This window comes from Aedes aegypti, chromosome 1, assembly GCF_002204515.2.
Source record: "Aedes aegypti strain LVP_AGWG chromosome 1, AaegL5.0 Primary Assembly, whole genome shotgun sequence".
Lineage (NCBI taxonomy): Eukaryota > Metazoa > Arthropoda > Insecta > Diptera > Culicidae > Aedes > Aedes aegypti.
The window spans coordinates 102,294,928-102,310,219 of record NC_035107.1 but is presented as its reverse complement, the minus strand read 5'-3'; the positions used below and the strand labels follow the sequence as shown (position 1 = coordinate 102,310,219).

General features: G+C 36.9%; 1 protein-coding gene across 1 annotated transcript in view; it reads left to right on the top strand.

The window, feature by feature from the left end:
• Positions 1 to 15,292, top strand: part of LOC5580070 (obg-like ATPase 1) — an 88,192-nt gene that overhangs the window by 49,275 nt on the left and 23,625 nt on the right. Inside the window, exon 4 of the mRNA XM_001654773.3 lies at positions 5,707 to 5,834. Coding sequence (XP_001654823.1) covers positions 5,707 to 5,834 — 128 coding nt within the window. The remainder of the gene's footprint in view (positions 1 to 5,706; positions 5,835 to 15,292) is intronic.

The window sequence follows — 15,292 nt, the reverse complement described above, 5'->3', positions numbered from 1 at the left end:
TTTGAATCCGAATCCTAATTCGTTTGGTTTCCTAGTGACGTTTACAAATGATGTGACGAAAACAGTTATAATTTATTGGAGTACTACTATAATAAAAAATGTTTTCGATTCAAAATTTTTTATGTAAATATTTTTGACATTCAAAATACAATGAATTGTCAACTCAAAAGATGATTTTTAAATTTGTAATTTGGTATATCGTTAGCTTGAAACTATCAGAATTGTAGTCCAATAACAGTCAAATGTTTCACTTTTCAATCTAATATGTAATTATATGAAAAAAATTTGCACGATTTCCTTTGAATGCAATCAAGAAAAATATAATTGATTTAAATACACAAATCACTATACTTACAGAGCACCATATTGACCTTTTTGTCTGTAGTACAGATATCGAATTACGAAACTTTCTATAATTTAATCATTTTAAATTTATGATAATTAACGAATTTAATGTAACGAATAATGCTCCTAAAACGGTTTTTGTTTCTCAATTGCTTCAGCTTAGTGGCCCGGATACAGAGATGAACTGATTTATGATACCTGTATAGAGAATTATGAATTTTATATGTTCTTTGGTTTTGAACCAAATTTAGGAAATATCCTGATCAATTAAATCATCAACATTATCTTAGAAAACCGAAGATATTTTTAATGATTTCTCTCAATTTTGATATTGTGACCAGATGATGCTTTGTTCGACCAAATACCTATACGGATTTCTAAAATTATCGGATAATACATTTTTAATCCTATTGTAGCCAACAGATATTGTGATCTAGACCATTCACTATAAAATTATGCAAATTTTGATGTGCCGTCGTGGTTTCGTCATACCTAATGTATGAATTTGTCATTTTTTGGGACTCACGAAACTTGCTACTGTTATCTAAGACAATTGAAGACATTTCTGATGAATTCTCCATGTAATTTTACACATACCTTTTGTATAGCAATTATAGTCACTAATTAATTCCCTCGGTGTTGGTTGAACAAATACGTGTATTAGAGTCTGCACCTCTGTTGCCAAAAAATGGCTGAGAAAATGACTTGAAGTATTAAAATAGTAGATAAAAAATCTACAAGCTGTTTAGTGGAATACCTGCAGTGGAGCAACAATCGATTTTTCGTGTACAATTGCGATCTTTTTCGCATGGATATATTCTGGCCACATCAACGACCTTCGAATGAAGCTGCCTAACATTGTTTTCAGTTGTCAAAATAGTGTTTTACATCAACTCCATAAGACTATGTAAGGTGTTCCAACTACCGATCAGGCAGAAAATTGTACAAAATTTAATTACTTATTATTTTTTGTATACAATTTTCTTTATTACTGTTGTAGCTATGGCTTGACTAAAAATTAGTATCAAAATTGAAAACGAAATTCGAAGCAATGCAATCCATCAGGAATTTTAACGTGATTGGGAATATAAACACTAAGACGCTACAACAAATGCAACACAATCTTTTTTTTGTCCTGGAAGTATTGCAAATTCACTTTCATTTGCCGCTGATTGCATATATGGGAACTTACGTATTCTCGTCAGTCTAAGCCAATGCCGCGCTTCTTTTGTAATTTTCTCGGACATCAGCAGACAAATTACGTGTTTGTTTGTTTACATTTATGTGCTGCTCAATCCTCAATCGATGCACACCGACAGACTGGTTAAAATCTTTCTGGAAACGTTTTCGCAACGCTGCGAACATCTCTTGTCAGTGTGACTATTGTCGGCAGCCTCATTCTCTTCGGCAACTTTCCCATAAGCGCTGCAGGCGAATCTGTTCGGCAGCTTCAAATCAGTCGCATTTTGAGGCGTGTTCATTTGAATTGATCACATCTTTGGCGAAATTGTTTGTTCAGTCTCGGGAATCTCGTCAGTAGGAAGCTGTCAGAACAAAGAATCATCTGAATGTTTTCATTTGTGTGTTTTGATAGAAAAATACTGTGTATTTGGCGTTTGAAATTTGGTTGCCGATAATAGTCGCATGGTGCCGAAGCCGTACTACTTTGAGCTACATTGTGACACAAAACATAGTATGAACCAACTTAAAAGTTGTTGTTTAATAAATACAATGTTCATTTCAAAATATTTGAATTTTTCATTATGAGCAAACTTTCAATAACCTTGTAAATTTTTATTGTTTTGGCTCGGTTTAGTGTTTCCAGTTGCAGATCGAGTCTTAGAAGGCGCGATTTTCGCGGATAAAATTTTGAAGTTTTTGTAACAGCCCTGAAGTTCCATCTGTCAATTTCAGGCATCGATTGAGACACCATCTTCTATGGTGAGAGAGGGGTCGATTGGCTTGTCATATGGATCGGGCCCGGGACATCCTGTCTACTGCAAATTGCTGCAGTTGATATAGGGCATGTCCATAGACTGGTCAATTTAGCACAGTAACAGCCACTCTATTCTATTTTTAAACATTCAACTTTGAAGAAAAACCAGTCCTAATTGAATTGATAAGGCTACATGTAAATCTTATATTTTCCTCATAGCCTGCAAACGAGATTTTCCTCTCCACGACGGCTCAATATAACGAACCAGGGCTATAGATGTAGTTGTGTGCGTTTGTGTGGTGAGACAATTATCATAAAACACATGAAGGCTGAAGGTGTTGCCTTAATTACATTCTTTGATTGGTCTGCACTGCACGTTGCTCTCCCTGCATATTACCAATTTACCTTCGCAAAGGCAAGAGGTGATTAGCGGCGAGGATAGGAGTACCCCCAACACACGGTCGACAGGTCGCCACCGGTAGGTTGTTATCGTGCTTCCACGTGCATGATGTTATTATAATTAGGTGTAGATATTAATATATTTCAGCCTCACGTCAGAAATGCAATATGTGCATTTGTAATTTACCAATTAGGGTGTTATTCTTGCGATGGAGTTAAAAAGGCAAAATGGAGAAAAGCTGCGGGTTTTTTTGTTAACGAGTGTAGCCTTCATGCCTTGCATGCAGGTGCAAATGTTACGTGAGGTGGTGAATAGCGAAACGAAAGTGATGTATCAACTCAATTTGTCTGAAGAGCATCGAGAAATTAAGAATTTTTAAAAATTCAGATTAATAAATTTTACTTAATATCATCAAGAACTGTCCATTTATTCCAAAATATATTAAGTAACTGTACTAACCTCTTCTAACGTTCGAAAATCAATTTTCCGAGTAGGCAATATTTGTTCCACAAAAAAAAATGTATGATTCAATCTTCATTTCAACATTCGACAATGACTGCTTCCAAACCGGGACATTCGCCATCTTCCCATGCCCGTCCATATTTGCTTACACATGCCAGAGGCCTCATCAGTTGGCAAATCGCAAGGACGGACAAAAAGAAACAAGGTCCCGCCGAACGGTGGAAGTAACCATGTTTTTCACGTTCTTGGCTTTCGCTAGTTTATATGCGCATTTATACATAAATTAAAGACCGGCCAGTCGCGTTGCTGCTGCAGCTTTGTTAGTGGCTTGTTGTTTTAGCTTCTTTATTCGCTACTTTATTTTATTGCAGCAGAAACATCATGTTCGCCACGAAATTATGCTGCGGGCCGTGTTCTTCTGCGCACCACGGCAAAGTAAGAGGAAGACCTAAAACAACTCCGACAGGCCGACGAATGTCGGTTCGCTACAACACGCGATGTCGGAAAATGGCGCTACATGGCAAAATATGAATGCACTCTTCCTTTTTTTTCTGTGTTTTGGAAAGGCTTCTTCTAAGAACATGTTCTCCACATAGACATTTAGAACTTAACGACTTTTGAATTTAAAAACATTTTAGCTCTAGTTTTGATTCTCTTTGCCTGAATTAGATTTGAATCTCTCGAATGTCGATGGACGTTGGCATTAGTGTAAGAATCGTGAAAGGTATATAAGGTCGATAGTAAAGATATATGTATAAGGGGCCTTCCTTAGGCGAGTGGTTAGAGTCCGCGGCAATAAAGCAAAGCCGTGCAATTCCCGGTCGGTCCAAGATCTTTTCGTAATGGAAATTTCCTTGACTTCCCTGGGCATAGAGTATCATCGTACCTGCCACACGATATACGAATGCGAAAATGGCAAGTTTGGCACAGAAAACTCTCAGCTAATAATTGTGGAAGTGCTCATAAGAACACTAAGCCGAGCAGCAGGCTGTAATGCCAAGAAAAAGAAGAAGAACAGCCCTGAAACAAGATTACTCCGGGACTGCTCGAAATAACATAGAAGAATATAAAAATCGGACTTAGAAGATCACCTCCATCTGAAAACTTCGATCTTCCTTAAACCGGCTCTGCCTGCACGAATGCGATACACAATGATCCAATCGAACTAATTACACCGCAATGTTTTAGTCACGAACCTGATCAACCTGTGTGCTACTGCAGTGCCCACATTCGTGCCACCGCCGTCCATATTCCGTTCCCATTTCGCAGATACAGAGAAACTGGCCACGCCCCTTAGTGGCACGTCGAGGGCAAAAATTAAAATAAACTACCCTATTGCGGGAGAGTAACGACGACAAAATAACCAATCGGGGCTCCTCCACGATTACTAACTATAAACGAGCTACCGAGTCGAGTGAGTTGCAAATTCATTCCCGTTCGGGTTGTATACTGCATTAGGGCGGTTTAAATTACAAAAAATGTTTGGATATTCCTTCTCCCATATATTTTTATACAATCCCTATGATTTTAACAGAGCTTCGCCAAATTTTCAGCCATTTATTGAAGGTTTATTTGATAATTTATATGAAAAAAAAAACAAAAATAATGCTTCTAACACCGGTTAAACTATCGAATTGATGCTAGTGTAAATTATCGAATCTTATTTCTCAAGTGCATTGTGCATGTTCAAGTGCACAAGACTGGAGAATCTGACAACAGTTCGCGTTGAAACTAGCGGAGCTCTGTTTAGTTCTCAAGTCTTGTGCTCTTGAAAATTTGAAGTGTGGCTTCGTTCCATAATTACCTCAATGAAGAAAGTTGATGTATATTTATTTTGACCTTTTTTGAAGTTTTTTCAAATGTTTACTGGTCTACAATCGTACATGAAGTTAAATAAGAGCAAATACAGGGTTAAAGAGTGAGATTTCACTTTGAGCTGATAAATTTGAACTTACCTTACAGTACTAACGATTTTGGAACATTGTTCAAAATTTTCCATAGTAATTTATATAAAAGCCTACCTCCTCTTTGGTCCACCTTTAAATCACCGCCAAAAATGCTGAAAATTTCATAAAACACTATTGCTGTCATCAAGTATTGCAAAAAAGATATGAGAGATAGGATTTTCATCTTTTTTTGTAATATGAACTGCCCTAATACTGCATCGATAACGCCACCACCACACCAGCCACAGTGATGCGATGCCTCGGGAGTGTTGAAACGTTTCTCCCGGGCAAAGAGGTGGGCCGAGTGGTTTAAGTAATTATAATAATTGCTAAATTGTCAGATTTGTTTCTCGGAAAGCAATTATTTGCTCTCCTTCCCCATTGCGCCGTTCGGTTCGTGGGTCATGTTTATGACTTTCGTCGTGTCCTTCTCGTTTCAATCCTTCGAAATTATAAGAAACTTGTTGTTTTGCATACAGGGCACGTTTAGCCCGGAAAATATTGAATTCCTTGATGTGTGTATTCAAATTTTTGCTACCGCCGCACTTGACAATCTTCTTGATGGACCCTCATTTCCTATCGCTATTAACCTGTGATTCTTCTCTCTCTACTTACAGCAAAGTGCCTGCCTATCTGAACGTGGTGGACATTGCCGGTTTGGTCAAGGGTGCCGCCGAAGGACAGGGTCTGGGCAATGCATTCCTCTCACACATCAACGCGTGCGATGCCATCTTCCATCTGTGCCGTAAGTATCCATCAAAGTTCACTAGCTCAGTTTTTACAATGCTTAATTTGGGGCCCAAATAGCCGAAAATGCAGATCATGCAGAGGGCGGCATAGAAATGCGTGACTTTCGTCCTTTTCACACATATGTACTACCGTCGTGCGGGTTGACTTTGACCGGTCTTTTCAATGCATCTCATGGCTAGTACGGGAGTCAAAAAACTAATCCATGACTATCCAGTGGCTATTTAGACCGTATTCTTGAGTATTGCCACATTGTGTTCATTATTCTGGTTTTAGTTTGCTGTAAAAATCTTGGCCCAAAGTCACCCTTATGGCCCAATGTCACCCCGCACGACGGTACCGTGATCGCAAGTCAGTCGTCCCATATGTAAAAAGTAGGCTTTAAAAAAATGGGCTGTGAAGTTTCCTAACTCGTTTTCCATACGAATATTCAAAAAAATCCAGAGGATTGGAACATTTTAATCGAAACTTAATAAGTTGTAATGTCATTCGAAACACAATATTTCACAAGTAAAGATAGAGCGCTCAAAAAATAAAAATGCTCAAAACATGAAAAATCAAAGAATGTCAATTAGGCCGTCCCTTATTTTTCGAAAATGCGAAATGTTATAAGTTCGTCATTGTAAAGTGTTCGTCTTGGTAAGAAAAAAATCAGGTAAAAATTTGAAGTCCGTACGTGGACGCTAAGTAGTCCCCCAACGACCTTAAGGATATTAGATGTAGATGACCCCCGTGCGCCAAATCGAGCCTAGTGTCGATCTTACCCACAGTGTCGGTTTTACCCTGATTTCCCCTATTGAAACTTTCACAATTTGCTTTTCACTACGATATCTTTCCGAGAAAAATATAAAGATGGTCCAAACGCGACTCCTTTTTGTGTAACACCGTGTGGAATTCTGTAGTATAACTGATATGCGATTACATTTCATTGTTGAACAATTTGACTTGCTGATTTTTTTTTGTATTTTTTTCCGAACAAAGCATATTTTTTCATAGTGCAGCTGAAAGCGCATTGGAAGATATGTTGAAAACAGAACTCAACTCAATGTTGACCAAAATGCAGATGGGACTGACTAGCGATTCACGGCAGTGTATATAATGCAAACATGATAAATTAGAAAAGAAAGCGAACGACTTTTGAGAGTGCTCGCAGACAAAACGGAAAGGCAGACTCTGTCTCATCTGAGTTAACAGAAATCAAATTGAACATAATCTTTTCCAAGAGCGCTAACCGTTGTTTGCTTGTCTCGCAGGAAACCACATTCAAATTGCACCCTTAAAATGCTTCACACAAAGCATCATAAATTCAATGCATGCGATAAACCCAATAAACAGACTTAATCAGAAAGATTCGGCCATATTTTAATTAGAAACACATGTATTTGTGAAAAGTTGTAAGAGACTTCTGCATAATTTGGACCAACCACAACTTTGCTTTAACAGTCGGCAGTCTTGTGTTATATAAATTGTCTAATAATTTTTAGCGTAACGAAATCATGACCGAAAAAAAATTGTTTGACAGCAGCCTGGCTGCTTGTTGATTTTCAGTTCGCATCGAAAATATTTACCTTTCAATGCATAAAAACGGAGTCAGCCAGTGACAAATCAGCAAACACATCAATTTCAGAAGCCATATTGAATTTATTATAGTGAAATGCCTGTACCGATAAAATTTGCCTCACGTAGTTTTTCACAATGATGAGCAATGGGGTTCATAAGCGTTCTTATGACATTGACAATTGAAAGTTATGACAAAATTACACTAGTCGTATAAATCTCAATCTCGTCGTATAAAATATACAAGTTTCTTATAAACCAACAAAAAAATAACGAAAAAACGCGTTCATTAGATCGATGATGCTTATGAAAATTATGAAAATCATGCGAGATTTTTGCCTCAGTGTAGTCTTGATCTGCCTGGTTCGCCGTAGAGCCTGACGCGCTCGTAGTACACCGTCAAAGATGACCCTAAGCACCCGTCTTTCGAACACTCCAAGTGCATGCAGGTCCTCTTCCAGAATAATCCATGCTCCACGTCCATAGAGGATCTCAGTCTTATGAGCGTTTTATAATGCTACATTTGGTGCGGCGGTGAATCTTTCTCGACCACTGATGATGCGTCTCCGTAGTTCACGACTAACGTTGTTATCAGCCGTTTACTAGGATCTGAGGTAGACGAATTCATCAACCAATTCCAAAGTATCATAACACAGCTTCCTAGGCGGTCTCTTTCACGCTCGTTTCCAACTATCGCCTTTCCTCAATGTGGGAAGATTGGTTTCCTTCATCCGCCGTGCTGACGTAGTAATTTCCTCCGCGCTTGTGTTCTACGTGCCATTCAGGTGTTCGTCGTAATGCTTTTTCCGCCTTTCAATCACTCCACGACGTTTGTGCAAGACTTATAAGCATTTTATACATGGTCCTATTGGTGGGGGATGCATCTCTATCGAACACTGTTTCTTGTGGAGCCAATTTATTTCCACTGATCCATCTGATTACTGGAATCTTCCATTTTTGCAAGTATGAAGAAAAAATATCCAAACATTTTTGCAATCTACTACAGATGACACGCAGGCTTCGTCAAGCCTTTCATCTGCAAAAAAAAAATTGACATCCCTGAGGTAATTCAGGTAGGGAGACTTACGGCTTCGGCACCATTCGACTATTATCGGCAACCAAATTTAAAACGCCAAATACACAGTATTTTTCTGTCAAAGCACATTAGTGGAAACATTCAGATGATTCTTTGTTCTGCCCGCTTCCCGCTGGCGAGATTTCCGAGACTAAACAAACGATATCGCCGGAGAAGTTATCAATTCAAATGAGCACGCCTCAAAATGCGACTGATTTTGAGCTGCCGAAGAGATTCACCAGCAGTTGTTATGGGAAAGTTGCCGAAGAGATTGAGGCTGCCGACAATAGTCACACTGACAAGAGATGTTTGCAGCGTTGTGAAAACGTTTCTAGAAGCATTTTGACAAATCTGTCGGTGTGAATCGATAGAGGATTGAGCAACGCATAAATGTAAATAAACAAACACGGACTTTGTCTGCTGATGTCCGAGAAAATTACAAAAGAAGCACGGCATCGGCTTAAGCTGCCGAGAATACGTAAGTTCCCCTAAGTCAGATGTAAAAATATTGTATAATATTGGCCCCAAAATACTGCCTTGAGAAACATAAACTCTTACATGAAGTCTTTCAGACTTGGAGTTCTGATAATTAGCCTGAAATGTGTACTGAGAAAAAAATTGAAATTGAAATTTACATCATATGTGCCCGACATATTAAAGCAATTAAAATGACGTAAATTTAAGTTACAAATGATGTAATTTTCCGTCACATTAAACTGAATATTAGTAGAATAGCCTTCAGATTTGTTGGACGTATCAAATTTGTTACACGTAAAAGTGCGTAAATGTCCATGTCGGAATCCGAACTGTTCATTGGCAAAAACTTGAATTTTCATGGATGTGGACCATCATTCTGTTCAATATAATATTTTCAAAAAGTTAACTGATAAAGGAATGCAAGCTGATTATATATATATATATATATATATATATATATATATATATATATATATATATATATATATATATATATATATATATATATATATATATATATATATATATATATATATATATATATATATATATATATATATATATATATATATATATATATATATATATATATATATATATATATATATATATATATATATATATATATATATATATATATATATATATATATATATATATATATATTATATATATAGGTGGAAGCTTCTGCAGGATTTTTGTCTGGTTTTAAAATTGGTACAACCTTACCAAATTGGAAAATATTTGTCAGGAAAATGTGCCAACTGCAAACATTTGTTATATTAACCAAAAATGATAAGCTACTCTCTGGAAGTTTCTTGATGAGGATAAAGACAATTCTATCAGCTCGAAGGACTTTCATTTTTAATTCTTTACAAGGTCCTTCCTTATTTTCTTTTGATGGCGCTACATTCTTCAAGACATGATATGCGCCACAGTGTTACGTCAACAAACTCTATCCATTTCTGCTAGCCTCTAGTTTCTCGATCGCCCCACACTTCCAAGATCCAGCTTCACTTGGTCAAACCATCTAGATCGTTTCACTTCTCTTGTACCGGCTGGATTCGAGTTAAACACAATTTTACGGGATTATTTTCCGGCATTCTCACAACGTGCCCCGCCCATTGTACGCTTCCAGCTTTGGCGACTTTCTGGGTAATGGGTTCACCGTAGAGTTGCGCAAGCTCGTGGTTCATTCTTATCCTCCATACGCCATCCACGCATACTCCGCCAAAGATCCTCCGGAGCACACGTCGCTCAAAAACTCCTGGCGCTTGCAGGTCCTCTTCAAGCATTGTCTACGTCTCATGCCCGTAGAGGACTACCTGTCTTATCATCTAGTCCGGTCTGTCTGAACACCGATCAATAAATTCACATTAGTAAAGCTTAAAAAAGAAGAAAAAATCGGCACCGGGTTTTCGGAAAGCTGGCGTTTGCCACAATACAATGCAGATTACCCGTTTCGTTGTCATTCCAGATGTTCTGGATATATTGGGCGCTGCTTGGAGAACCAACTGCTCCGAAGATGTCTACGTCAATGACGTAAGTCAAACATCTTCATGTGGATGATCCCTGAACAAGAATCTCATGAAATTGACACTGAGCAGTATTCAAGGGAACATATGTTATATAGTATATATAATATGTTATATATAACATATAGTTCGTGCAACCTCACCCATCACATCCCAAATCGGTTTCTTCAGGTAAAGGACTATATCCAGCGGCACCAGCACTGGTTGAGGACAACTAGTGGTGAGTCGCCTTGTATGCATATTGTAGAGTGTTCATATATCCGGGAAATCGGTGAAGTAGCGAGAAAAACACGGGAATTACAAATGACCGAGAAAATACGGAAAATACCCGGGAATTTGGATAACACATCGCGAAAGTATATATTTCAAGCATCAGACTTCTGGTTTGTTTCAATTTCTATGGGCGAAATTAGATTATTTTTTCTAGGAGATGCACGACTGCCAGTCGACTGGCTGGCACTCGAACTTCACATCTTGACTAACTTTTGATTAGTTAGTACATATAGAGATAGTCAACGATTAAAGTCCTTGAACTATTTGTAGAAGGGTATTAAGGGATCCCTGGTGCAATGCTTGTTAGATTTTAAATAGATAGCAAATTTTAAATGAGATCTGAGCTGGAATACTAACGGGAATCGAACCGATAATTGATCAGCTTCTTAAATGTTATTTCTGAGAGATCACTGAAATGGTTATTACTAGATTGCAAATAAGGTTTTTAGTGGATTCTAGAAAATTCCTAGTATATTCTTAGAGGTTGTAAAAAGCTAAGCCATAAAATATAGTTTGCATATTTCTTTGGAAATCTACTGAAATCCGGAACAGATTCATTATGAATTACATTTGATGGATTTGTTTAGGGTAGAAGCACCAGTTTTGGCCAGCCTAAGAGAACATGTTTTTGAAAATATATGTGTTGCGACCGCTTAGAGAGTAGTTCAGTGGAACTGGCGACACTGCCATTTGCAAGTCAGTTACTCGATTGTGCTTTAATTGGTAGGTAGTGTGAAGGAATCGGTTGGAGAGTAAGTGTCTCTGAAAGTGAAGATTGTGAAACTATCATGTAAGCTACTAAATTGTAATATGAATGGAAAGATATGAATTTAAATAAAATATTGCAGCATTGAAGCTGACGTTACGCATACGCTGCTCTCAATATGTGTTTGATCGAATTAGAGACAACTTCTCCCAATAATATGGGAATCCCTATTCAAACAACAGATATGTCAAACGCAAGCTTTTAATCCCTTTTTATGTATGAAACATATCGAACTAAGCTAAAACCATTTTTCGATTTGAAAATCTCATTGGTCAATATAGGCCCCTAGAACCAGATTTGGCCAGAGATTTAGCTTCGTTTCCTAAATGTACGGACAATCTATACGCCCCTACAGTTCATCCGATAACAGTAGCGCTGCAGTAGTGGCTCGAGATAAATTAAGATGATCGTCGCAGCGCATATCTCAAAAATCGACGTTGAACAGACTCGATCCTTATAACGCCGTTGTTGTAATGGCGAGTTCAACCAACTGAACAGTATTCTAGGATGGACCGCGATAGAGAACAAGGATACAAGCGGTAAGTTTCCGCAAGCTTCTTAGCAGTTCTGATGATAAACCCAAGCACTCTAGAGGCTTTTTAAACGGCGTCGTCCACATGCTGTTTGAAAGACAATAAGACAATTGTGCATCCAGGATCACTCCTCAATCCTTGACTCGGCTGACACGTTTGATTTGAACAAGTAGAGAGTGCTTGAATCATTGGTCAGTATTGTGACCGTAGATATATTTAAATCAAAGAATTATAAGAAATAATTCGCACTAAAGAGCAAATTAACAATACTGTTTTGGTTTTAGAACAAAAGGCAGCTAAAAAATATTCGGTGAAATTTAACCTCAATGAAGCGAATTGCTTGACCGAGAAAAAACAATTTTGTCATTGTTCAAACAAGAAAGTCACTTGAAAGCTGAAACTTTTTGCTCAGTTACCAGAGATTTTAGTGGGATTATCACGTTGCCAGTTCTTGGGATATTCTATTCGCCAGACTGTGTATAGAGTGACTGTATTTCTGACAGAGTACTTGTGCAATATCTGCTGTTTTATGCGCGAAAATGAAATAACCGAGCACTTAGACGGGTTAACCTCCATTCGGTTTAGGATACACCAATCCGAAAAAGCATCCAATTGTCGTTGTAAGCGATAACAGTCTTCGATGGAGTAACAGTTACAGTTTAAGATCATCCGCATACGATAATAGAAGTCTTTCAATTACCAAGTACACATAATTGAAATAGATCAGAAAGAGCAATGGTCCCAAATGACTGTCTTGCGGGATTCCAGATGCACTAGCAAACGATGAGGAATAACAGTCTCCAATTAAGACGCCAGGATTTGTGAGATTGTTGATGATACTGATTCTTAACCCGTATAGGCCTGAGTGAAAGCAAAAATACTATAACCCTCACCGCTCAGCGAATTCGTAACGGATTTAAATGATTTTTTGACAGTTCACTGGCCCACATATCTGGTTTCTGGAAGTGGCCAGAGGTACTCGGAAATATTCCTGTGGCCGGAGTTATTCCGGTGGGTCACTGGGTCAAGTCGGGTGAAAAAGGGCTATCTTTTGGGACATTCCAAGTTACCTCTATTTATTTGCAATGACAATCATATTAATTTGCCTAAATCATTAAGATCTGATATTCAACATTATGAATGAAGAGTTTTGCACCGTTTAAAATATACCGGATGTGGTCATTCGGACGTAATGCCCGGAATAACCGGCTTTAGATTTGTTGGATACTAAACCGTTTCAACTCTCGAAAAGTAGAAATCAAAGATAATTGTGCACTGAAATGCGCTCCCATAAGCTTGGCACAGATGTTCAGATACAAATTGGACACTTTATCATAAGTTTGAGGCGTCCTTGGACCTGAAAAAGGTCATTTGTAGGATTAATCAAATGCAAAACTCATAGTTATCCAATTCATACGTTTCTCAAAAAGTTTACATTGATGCAATTTTCTTAAAATTCCGTGATAAAGTGGACACATTATAGTCGATTCCGAAAATTATCTGTGACTTGAAATTTGACTACCTTCAGGGGCACAAACGCTCAGTACCCTTCCGACCTGACCCAGTAATCCACCGGAATAACTCCGGCCACAAGAATATTTCCGCGTTCCTTTGTCCAGTTCTAGAAACTAGATATGTGTGCCAGTATACTGACAAAAAATCATTTGAATCCATTAAGAATTCGCTGAGTGGTCATGGTTTTAGAATTTTTACTTTCACTCAGGCCTATACGGGCCAATGAAGCCTTGTTTGGGTTAGTGGAATTTGGAGCAAGTGTGCCACCTTAAGCAAATTGTTCTCTAACCTGGCCTAAAGCTTATAAAATCCACTAATTTAGGCTCAAGAGGATAGTTTCACATCTTTTTATAACCACTATGCCAATTAAAATGAAAATAATTTCAAAAAGTATTAGTTTTGGAGCTTCTCAAATATCATCCAAAATAACCTGTTTTTTCGACACTATGGAGCAAGACGGCCACCGAATAAACATCGCATGTAATTCTACTTGTAATGAAATTTTCTTTATATCCTATTAATATTACTTACCAAGCAGACGCTAATCGATAATTTAAAAAGTAATTTTAAGTTTACCGTAATAAGGGGAGGCTTTATAACAAGGTTCAAAACATGCGTAACTCCCTATTACTCAATTCGAATAACTAAAATGGTTATTTTTGTCTCCATTCAATATATAGGGTCGATGTACCAATAGCCGCATAGCTAAGAACAAAAATTCGTATAAAATCGAAAAATAATGCTAGCGTCATTATTTTTACATCATCTGATAGCTTTTTATCTTGGTTTTGTGGGAAAAATATAAAACCTACGAAAACTCAAATGTTTGTATTTATTATCGCGTGTGCCACTATAGGAATACATGTGCCTATAGTAGCACTATTTCTAATTTCTGTTCCTATAGTAGCACTAGCATCACGGCATCGGCAAAATACTTATCAAAACCGTATTTTTACAAAACTTTTATATTTTTCCTACAAAGTACAAAGGATCTTAAGCTTTCGTTTGATGTAAAAAAAAGTTATTAATTCATCAATTATTTCATATAATAAAAAAATAGTTTCTCTCAGTAGTGCTACTATAGGAACAATAGGTTTACTATAGGCGCAAGGGAGCTCAAATTTTAAGCAAACATATTTTTTTCGATCATTTTTTGAGCAAAATCAAGATGTATATCAATGGTACTTAGATAAATAGGTCCTAACCTTCATGTCAAAAAATGTTTTGAAAAGATTTACAGCAAAACGGCCGTGAAAAGTCACTAGTGCGACTATAGGGGACTGTCCACTAAGGGAACACCGACCCTATATACTCTTAATAATAAACTAAAATGAGGCACCAGTAGTAGTTTCTGAAGTATAGTAGGGGAGTAACTGACATTTTTGCCCCCCAAAGCGATTTTTTCTCAAAATATATATATATATAACATCAAACGAAAGCTTAAGATATGTATATATATATATATATATATATATATATATATATATATATATATATATATATATATATATATATATATATATATATATATATATATATATATATATATATATATATATATATATATATATATATATATATATATATATATATATATATATATATATATATATATATATATATATATATATATATATATATATATATATATATATATATATATATATATATATATATATATGGGTTACCTTTATATTATGACAAATATGTATAATTTTAAACTAG